The 10,089-nt window shown below is 30.1% G+C and overlaps 2 protein-coding genes across 2 annotated transcripts; one reads left to right on the top strand and one right to left on the bottom strand.

Annotated features, from left to right (window-relative positions):
• Nucleotides 1–2,010: 2,010 nt before the first annotated feature.
• LOC105633209 (LRR receptor-like serine/threonine-protein kinase EFR) lies at nt 2,011–5,311 on the top strand. Its single transcript, XM_089724520.1, is given in 5 exon segments — nt 2,011–3,463; nt 3,466–4,074; nt 4,077–4,676; nt 4,759–4,838; nt 4,840–5,311. Coding segments are annotated over 5 exon segments (3,147 nt in total). The 3' UTR covers nt 5,245–5,311.
• A 1,389-nt stretch (nt 5,312–6,700) lies between these two features.
• On the bottom strand, nt 6,701–8,984 carry LOC105633208 (transcription factor MYB102). Its single transcript, XM_012215790.4, has 3 exons — nt 8,678–8,984; nt 8,456–8,585; nt 6,701–7,495 (listed from the first exon to the last, which is right to left on the bottom strand). The coding sequence occupies exons 1-3, from the start codon at nt 8,808–8,810 to the stop codon at nt 6,793–6,795; spliced, it is 966 nt and encodes a 321-aa protein (XP_012071180.1). The 5' UTR covers nt 8,811–8,984; the 3' UTR covers nt 6,701–6,792.
• Between the last annotated feature and the right edge of the window lie 1,105 nt (nt 8,985–10,089).

Below are 10,089 nucleotides of genomic sequence, written 5' to 3'. Positions count from 1 at the left end.
AAATAAATTCCACAAATTTAAACAATCCAAAATTTTATGACAAAATACTTCATTCCTCTAATTTTTTTAAATTATTATGTAAATAATATTTTAGGAATAAAAATAATAAATTTTTAATTTTTGAATTTAGTCCACCTATGAAAAGTTCATTTACAAATGAATTTTATTTAAAATTTATTTATAAATATATAATTTCACATTTTGATTTAATTTATATCAATTGGTACGTAAATGTTACAAATATTAATATACTACATAGCTCAAATATGTCAAAAAAGCATAAGGAAGGCTTTTTTTTTTTTTCCTTTGCATAGTTATACCAAGTGGGTATTTATTTATAATAAAAATAACATTATTTAGTTTGACTTATAAATAAAATTAAGTAAATTAATTTAAGGATAAAACTACAATGGACAATAAAAAATTTCTCTAAGTAAAAAAGTCTTCTTAATCATTAAATTAAAATAACTTTTATATGAACCAATGAATTTAAATATAATAAGAATAGTTGTTACTTATAAATTACATTAATGATATATTAATAATATTAGTATTCTTTATTTAATTTTTTACTATTAAGTATTATTATTAATTTTGTTATTAAAAAGTTTTCTCTTTAATATTTTTAAGAATATAAATTAAAAATATTGATTATCCCATCTAAAAAAGTAAATTTACTTATTATTTTCTTTAATATTATAAATAAGCTAGCTATGAAAAATAATATCAATATTTTATCACCACTAAAATGAAATAATTTAATTAATTTAAACTTTTAGACTAGGTGTAATTTTACTCTAATTTAACATTTAATTTAACATTTGTTCTTTAGATGCCCTAATTTTCATGTTTAATAGCAATTTACACCCCACAATCAATTTTAGGATTAAGATTTAGAATTAAAAATTATAATTAGTGGTCCCACAATCAAAATTTGATCACATTTTCTATTTTGCCATCCTCTCTTCCCACTCTTCCACTTAATTTCTTCAATGGATATCAAAAGGTGAAAAAATAAGAAATCAAAAATCATTCTAAAACAAATAAAAAATACCCATAAATTTGTTTTCATTTTTTTCGTGGTATCCATTAAAAGCGGTCAACATCTCCATGAATCCTCAAAATAACTCAATTGAAATTTCTCAGTAATTTATTTTCACCTCCAAGAAAAAAAAAAAAAAAAAAACAGGAAGGAAATTATAGATTTTTGTTTTCATTTTTTTAAAATTTTTTCTTATTCCTGTAATTTTAACTTAGACAACTACCAATGTTTGTCAAACATTACACACATTACATTTTTTTAAAACATATATTTAATTAACTGATCTTCCTTTAACGTTTGTATCACAATCAACTAATTTATGTAACTGTGATATGCGAGGATGACCCATTGACTTATTAAACATTAGGCAAGTTCTTATATCTATTGCATAAATTAAAGATTACTTTTCTACATTTCCAAATCACGGACCGATAAAACAACAAATGCTAGACAATATCTATAGGTCAGAGCGTTTATATTAGGATATATTCGGTAAAATTAGTTATTTTGTTAATTGTTAATTGTTTTAGGAGTGTTTAGCTATTAGCTGTTTGAGTAGTTTTCGATGAAATGCTAAAAATTAAACAATTCATGAGTTAACTTTTCACAAAACGCTACTATAATCTTTAAAAACTACTTAAAAAAGCTAAAAACTCTATTACCAAACAATCAAAATGTTAAAAGTTTTTAAAAAACTATTATTAAACACAGTCTTAGTATTTTATATTTTTTTAACACTTCTTTAGGAAGTGATTACACTTGAAAACCATCTTCAAGATGTTAATTCCACGATTTGATCTTGCAATGCAGAATTTAGTGCACACTAGTCATTAGACCAAGTTATATCGGATGGAATTTTATATCTTAAGTGCTGATCAAGTGAGAGGAAATCTTACTTCTGGGTGTTTATATCTGTCCACCATATATATCCCATCACAATTTTATAGCTTTTACCGAACATTGTAAAAATGAGTTCACTTTTTATAGTATACCTTCTCCTGTCTATGAAATTACAAGAGCTACCTGCAGCCAACGCTGGAGGAAACAAGACTGATCAATTTGCTTTGCTCAAGTTCAAAGAAGGGATAACCAACTATGCAAATGGAACATTCAACTCATGGAACAAATCTGTTCCTTTCTGTAATTGGTTTGGGATCACATGTAGTCGTCGTCACGAAAGGGTGACATCCTTGGTCTTACAAGGCCAAGACTTGTTTGGCTTTATATCACCATATATTGGCAATCTAAGTTTCCTCAAGTTGGTCGATCTCCGAAACAACAGTTTGCATTGCCAAATTCCACCAGAAGTTGGAAACTTATTCCGGCTAGAACAATTCAGTGTCAGCAACAACACTTTAGATGGTGAAATTCCTACCAACTTGACTCGTTGCTTGCAACTCGGGATGATTCGTTTGGCACGAAACATTCTTGTTGGAAAAATCCCTCCAGAGCTTGGTTCTTTAATGATGCTTCAAGTGCTTGCTCTTAGTGTGAACAATCTGACAGGAGAAATTCCTTCTTCCCTTACCAACCTTTCATCTCTTACCTTTCTTTCGATTGCGTACAATAATTTGATAGGAAATATTCCAGATGAGGTAGGAAGATTAACACGCTTAACTTCTTTTTCAATTTCTGTTAATAGAATATCAGGGGCTATCCCTATATCCTTTTTCAATATTTCATCAATTGTTCTCATCTCCGCTGTAGAAAACCACCTTACCGGAAACTTGCCAGACATGTTAGGTCTTGCTTTCCCAAGTCTACAAAATTTTGACATTGGTGGTAATGAATTTTCCGGTCTGATACCGGATTCATTGTCTAACGCTTCTCAAATCCAGTCCATAGATATTGCTGAAAATAATTTTTCTGGAAAAGTTTCAGTCAATTTTGGAAAGATGAAAAGTCTTCAGCTTTTACAACTTGGGAGTAATAATTTGGGAAGTAATTCAACAAATGATTTAATGTTCTTAACATCTTTGGTAAACTCTAGCTATTTAGAAATGTTGGATTTGACTTTAAATAATTTTGGAGGTGTTTTACCTGACTCTATGTCCAATTTGTCAAGTCAACTGGGTCGATTATATCTGGGAGGAAATGAAATTACTGGAGTTATTCCTGTTGCATTGGAGAGTTTGATCAATTTAGTACCAATGGATTTGGGAAGCAACCTTTTTACAGGTCCAATTCCATCTTATTTTGGCAAGTTTCAGAAACTAAGAGGACTGGCTTTAAATGGAAACAAGTTGTCAGGTCAGATTCCTTCCTCCATAGGCAATCTTACTCAGTTGTTTGAATTATACTTGCAAGGAAACAAATTGGAAGGACCCATTCCTCTAGCTATTGCAAGCTCAAAATATTTGCAACATTTAGACATTTCAAGAAATAATCTTAACGGAACACTATCTCAAGAGCTAATTGGCCTTTTTGTTTCACTATTATCACTAAATTCTCACAGAACTCATTGACTGGTTCTTTGCCTGCACAAGTTGGTAAGCTGGAAAGCATTTACATGTTAGATATGTCGGAGAATAATCTTTCTGGTGAAATTCCCAATAGCATTGGAGATTGCTTAAGCCTAGAATATCTTCATATGAAAGGAAATTTCTTTAGCGGAATCCTTCCTTCGGCTTTTGCTTCTCTGAAAGGTCTTCTGTATTTAGATATGTCTAGAAATAACTTGTCAGGGCAAATTCCAGAAGACCTATCCAATCTTCGGTTTCTACTTTATTTGAATCTCTCATTCAATGATTTTGAGGGTATGGTACCAACAAAAGGAGTGTTTGGAAACACAAGTGCATTGTCTTTGATTGGCAATGATAAACTATGTGGTGGTGTTCCACAACTCCATTTGCCAAACTGTCCTGATAGCTCTCCTACAACGATGAAGAAAAGAAATTCCCTTTTTCTTAAGCTAGCACTAGTTATTGGTTGTGTGCTTCTTTGTGTAATCTTGATATTAGCATCTCTTGTCATTTCTTTGAGGAAAAAATCAGAAAAGAAGTCGCCTTCCACATCCTTAATTATGGAACCCCTTATAAAGTATCTCATAGAGGCCTTTATGCAGCAACAAATGGATTCTCTCAAGCTAATTTAATTGGATTCGGAAGTTTTGGCAGTGTATGTAAAGGATTTCTGAATCAAATAGAAAAAGAAGTTGCTATTAAAGTTCTTAACCTTGAGAAACAAGGAGCTTACAAGAGCTTCATGGCAGAGTGCAAGGCGCTAAGAAATACTAGACAACGAAATCTTGTTAAGTTATTAACATACTGCTCTAGTATTGATTACCAACGAAATGAATTCAAAGCTCTTGTTTTCGAATTTATCGAAAATGGGAGCCTTGAGAAGTGGTTGCATCCTGATTTAGACAATGAAAATCAATTGACAAGTTTAAATCTTCTTCAGCGACTAAGTATTGCGATGGATGTGGCCTCTGCACTTCACCATCTTCATGAATTTTGTGAAACAACAATCATTCACTCTGACTTAAAGCCGAGCAATGTTCTTCTTGATGAGGACATGGTTGCCCGTGCAAGTGATTTTGGTCTAGCAAGGCTTCTTTCGACCGCCATGGATTCATCTCAAAGTGAAATCAGTACAATGGGAATTAAAGGAACAATTGGATATGCTGCTCCAGGTATTATATTACAGTCCATTAATTTTATTGCTAATAAAATCCTGTAATGATTTATTAACCCAGTTGTACTTTTCAACTGCAGAGTATGGCATAGGTTGTCCAGCATCAAATGAGGGAGATGTTTATAGTTATGGGATTCTTCTGTTAGAAATATTCTCCGGAAAAAAAACCCACTGATGACTCGTTCCAAAACGGTATAAACCTTCACGAGTTTGTGAAGAAGGCATTGCCAGAAAGACTTATGATGGTCGTAGACCCAAGGCTTTTCAAGAATGAAATGACAGAATTGCAATCAACCAGAGCAGTAAATGAAGAAGAAATTATAGAGCAAGAAGACAGAGACAACAATGGTAACTTGCTCCAGATGGAAGCAAATGTGCAAAATTGTCTACTTTCAGTACTTGAAATTGGAGTTGCTTGTTCAGCAGAATTGCCACATGAAAGAATGAAAATGGAAGATGTCACCAGAAAATTGCATTTTATAAAAAATACCTTTCTCGGTACTCAGATCCAAAGGGACAGACAAAAGTACAATGAAACTACTGATAATAATTTTGTAAAGGTTTAATCTTAGATCTTTACATGGATATATAATTTATATGATGTAATAGATAAATTTGACAATAAAAAGTAAAACCTATTGGCTGTAATTTCTTATACCAGGTTTTAATCTAACTGTTAAATTTTTTATAATATTATTATTTAATGGTTATTTATAAAATAAAAATATAATTTTAATAGTTAGAAAATAATTATTTTACAAAGTTAATAAATTCTAAATATAACATAAATACAGATCAAACAAGGCAGCTGCCACTCACAATAACTATTGCCACACAAGTCGTAAATTATTGTATTACAGGATATAGATATGTTACCTCAGTAAAAATAAAACTAATAGCCATTAAATTAAATAAATTAAAATATTTACCAAATACTTATAATATAACTGTTGGATTCAAATCTCATATATCAACTGTATGAATCAATTGAATCAAGAGTGCGCTTAATTTTCAATTCTATCCAATCTCTCTTCTTCTTTTTTTTTTTTTTCAACGGACCATATATAAATAGTCAGCTTTTAGTATACATTAAAACCTACGTAAGTGAATAAAAACAAAGCTATCAATAATTAAAGTACTAAAATAAGAATTCGAGTGAGAAAATAATAGTCTAAAGAAAATTTTTTTAAAAAGATTGTTTTTCTATTGTTTAATGACTTTATTTAAGCCCTAATCTTTAGGCAACTTCACTTATGAAACAGTTCATGGTCAAAATAGCTTTTGTTGGAATGGGTCCATGTTGAAAGTACAGAGAGTTTAAAACGTAAACGGAACTTTAAAAAATGCTTCATATATAAATATACATATGGATTTAAATTCAATGAATAGTTCACTTTTAGGTAAACTTTTCCTGCTTAATCCTATGTTCGAACCTTTTTTTGGATGACTTGATAATTTACTTTTTCAACCTATTGACTTACTGCGCAAAGGGACTTGTTTATCTTCAATCTTCTAATTTATAAGCGGTGAAAAATTTTAATAAAAATAATATATATATATATATATATATTATCAACAAACAGTTGGATTAAGAAAGCTTGGTCTGAATACCATTTCTAACTCAAACCGTAAATTGCTATGGTTTTATTATATTTTTAACCGGAAAAAACTTACTTAAATCTAGTACGTGGATCTAGTTCATATGTCAAATCAATTAAAAATAGTTTTTATATTTAAAACCAAAGTAATTCTGACTTAAAAAAAAAAAGGATAAAACACTAACAATATTTAAAAAAATTTTTTTTTTTTTTTAAATTAGCTTGGTGTATGAGTGGTGTTATGCATCCATGTAGGCAAGTATTATCCACCATTAACATTAGCACATGCATCGTGTGTTTTACGATTCTCATTAATAAATTGAAGTTTCCTTGTTTAAAAAAATGAAATATATATATGTGTAAGCGCTGGCTTTATGCTCTCATTTGTTTGTCAAATGAAAAATACAATTGAAATATCTTCACATAATAAAAATCCGAAAAAGAAAAAAATTATAAATTTCTCAAAAACTTCAAAACATCCATAAAAATCTGAACTAATGACAAATTTCTATACCCTTACAATAGCCCATTAACATCCAAACTATTAGGGATATCAAACATTAAAATATTGCTACAGTAACTGTCCCTCTCATCTTCTGTGCTACCATTGACATAATTTGTCGAAGAAGACTGCAAAGGAGTGGTGCTTGATGAAGGAGTTGTAGAAATTACAGATCCAAAACCCAAATTTGGTAGATTCTCAAATGAAGCTTTCATGATACCTTCATTACTCATCATCTCATTATAATTCGGCAGCATCAAAAAATTTTGGTAGCTAAAGTTATTAATTTGGTCATTAGAAAGTTGGTCCAAATTGGGTTGCAAGAATTGGGTTTCATTTAAAAGTTGAGCATTTGATGATTCTATAATTTCTTGAAATTGGGTTTGTTGCAAGCTTTGGAATAATTGATTTTCTTGAAAATTTTTTTGACTAGTATTTTCTTGAGAGGTGAAACGAAAAGAGGCTAAGTTGTCGAGTAAATTAGGATTCAAGATTGATCCAACATTTCCGAGCAAATTTGAAATATTACCAATTTGAGATGATGAATTATAAAGAGAAGAGTTGATGAATGAGTAGAGTTGAAGAAGATCTAAACGTGGCTTATGGGTTGTAGGATCAATCCCCATTCTTAGTAGCTTTTTCTTTATGTGGGTATTCCAATAATTCTTGATTTCATTATCAGTTCTTCCAGGCAAGCGAGAAGCAATGGCAGACCACCTAAAAGAAAAGTGAACAAATAAGAAAATTACTTTTTAGATATAAAGATATAAATTTTCAATTATCCAATATCATTGACTTGCACACAAGCCTACCAAGAAAAACAATATAATTCTTATATTTTCTTTAAAGAAACGGTAGTGGTCTATGAAGTAGGTAATGTATTATTGAGAAATGGACTATGCATTTGAAAAAAAAAAAAAAAAAAAAAAAAAAAAAAAAAAAAAAAAAAAAAAAAAAAAGAAATCTACTTTATCTCTTTTTTAAAAGTTAAAAATATAAAAAAATTGGCCAAAAGAGTGAACGAAATAAAAAAGTTTGCTTATATTTACAAATTCACCACACTGAATTTACCATTAGGAGTTTTTCCAATGTGAAATGTCACGTTTGTAATAAACAAAAATCTTTAAAATAAATCAATAAGTTTTAATTTATTGACACTATTGTCATATGTATAATAAGACACTATAATTAATTTAAAGTTGAAGAAAAATTTTAATAAATAGATACGGAGGCATTGAGTTAAAATTTTAATTTTTTTTATAGATATATAATTAATTAATTATTAAAGATATTGCGGCGGAGTGACCGATCTGGGATCTATTGATTTCAAGTCATCACGAGAATCATTTGTAATAATGTAGTATTGATGTATATTCTCGTACATAAAATCAAATAATGGAAATATTAACAATTGATACACCTTTAAATATTTCTGATAAGTCAACAAAATGAACAAAAGACTAAGACAATTATAAAAAGAATTAAAAAAAAAAAGAAAAAAGAAAAAAGAGTAGGATTCATGTAATTTCTCCTACATAATGATAATGACATAAAAACTGAGAGCACTAAGACACCAATTATTCACATTAAATTATTACAAAGTATGAAAACTATATGTTAAAGCAAAAACACAAAACTTATTATAATAATCAAATAAAATAAAAGAAATTAACTTACTTATTTCCCAAAACACTATGTAATTGAATTATGGCATCTTCTTCTTCAACAGAAAATTTCCCTCGTTTAATGTCAGGCCTCAGGTAATTAGTCCAGCGAAGCCTGCAGCTCTTCCCACATCGTTTTAACCCTATTTAACATAAGAAAAACCAAGATTAAACCCATTATTAGTAAAACTAAAACTTCATTAATTACAAAAAGTAGAAATGCTTATAAGCAAACCTGCATTCTTTGGCAGAGTTCTCCACCTGCCATGCCCATGTTTCTGAATATAAGCAATTAGCTTCTGATCTTCCTCAGAAGTCCATGGACCTTTCTTTAATCCATTTTTGTCACAGCAACTAGATTTGGCCATAATGTATGGTTTTATATGTTCAATGGATTGTTGTACGCGACTATGTATGGTGAAAAAGAGAGAAACACACACAGAGCGAGAGCGAGAGAGAGAGAGAAGGGTTCAGAGACATATAGTAGAAAGCAAGGTTGGGTACGTTTGAGAAAAATGAGAGAGTTAATATATATATATATATAGAGAGAGAGAGAGAGAGAGAGAGAGTAAGGAGTTCGAAGAAGATAAGCAAATAGTGTAAGTCAATGGGATTTGGTACCGTCCTTTGTTTATTGCATATATACGTGTCTTGCTACTATCACAATTCACATACGCCCAAGGTAATTAGTCTACTGCTTCTTTCTTATGATTGGAAATTATTGTGCATTTGGAATACCCATTTTTAGCTGGCCATTGCTCTTTCAACTTTATGCTTAACCTCTAATTGTATTTTTCAATTTTTTTTTATTATCACGAGTGTCCGTATCCTTTGTATGTGAAACTATTCTCGTTTCGAAATTTATGTTTAAAACTGAGAAGATAACTCATACATGAATTTATCACTCTGCTTAGCTCATTAAATTGGTGAAAACAATTGTGGTCAAGAGGACTCGAATTCAACATCTCCACTCCTCACATAAATGAGAAGACCAACTAGACCACCACTAATTGACGTTAAATATATACTTATTACTAAATGGCCAAGTTAAATTTATATCACTCAAAGCATTGAAAACTATAAATTAAATAAAAATTAGTTTAATAAATATTCAAAATAGATGAATTGAAGTGATTGAATTCTAATCAATTATTTAAAAAACAAATCTCTATTTTTATTGATCTATTCACGAGTGATCTAACAGAGTATAGTTAAAATTTTCTAATCAACTATTCTTGATATCACAAATTTGAAATCTAATTACAGCTTATTTTAATCTAAAAAAGAAAAGCAATTAAAAAAAAACATATAGATCTAAAATGTGGCGAGAAACAATAGGCTTCTCCGCCTCCATGGTCTCCCACAGCAACGTCTTCTCCGTCTGTCTCATATTCTACAACAGTTGTGTGCAAGAAAACCAAGTCATTGTCTACTTTTACTTTTTGGATACGTATAGCACCTCTCCACTGCCACGTATACCTTCTCTTGCTGTATTTTGGCTCCAAGCTTTGACTCTGTTACAGAACCAAACACCACATGCTTCAATTCAGCTTCACCCTCCAAGCCGACTTATTTCAATTCTTAATTGGCTAATTTTGGTCGTCCAATCAATTAATTCATGTCACAATGGCAATCAATCTTTCACTA

The sequence above is a fragment of the Jatropha curcas genome, chromosome 7, assembly GCF_041381405.1.
Source record: "Jatropha curcas cultivar XTBG-Jc1 chromosome 7, XTBG_Jcur_1.0, whole genome shotgun sequence".
Taxonomy (NCBI): Eukaryota; Viridiplantae; Streptophyta; class Magnoliopsida; order Malpighiales; family Euphorbiaceae; genus Jatropha; species Jatropha curcas.
This window is presented reverse-complemented; position numbering and strand designations above follow the sequence as displayed.

Bases quoted from the DNA above. Each gene is read 5' to 3' on its own strand.
- LOC105633208 (XM_012215790.4), bottom strand. From the start codon at position 8,810: ATGGCCAAATCTAGTTGCTGTGACAAAAATGGATTAAAGAAAGGTCCA. The intron at 8,586-8,677 runs GTTTGCTTATAA...TATGTTAAATAG, and splicing joins AACTCTGCCAAAGAATGCAG to GGTTAAAACGATGTGGGAAG. The intron at 7,496-8,455 runs GTAAGTTAATTT...CTTTTCTTTTAG, and splicing joins CATAGTGTTTTGGGAAATAA to GTGGTCTGCCATTGCTTCTC.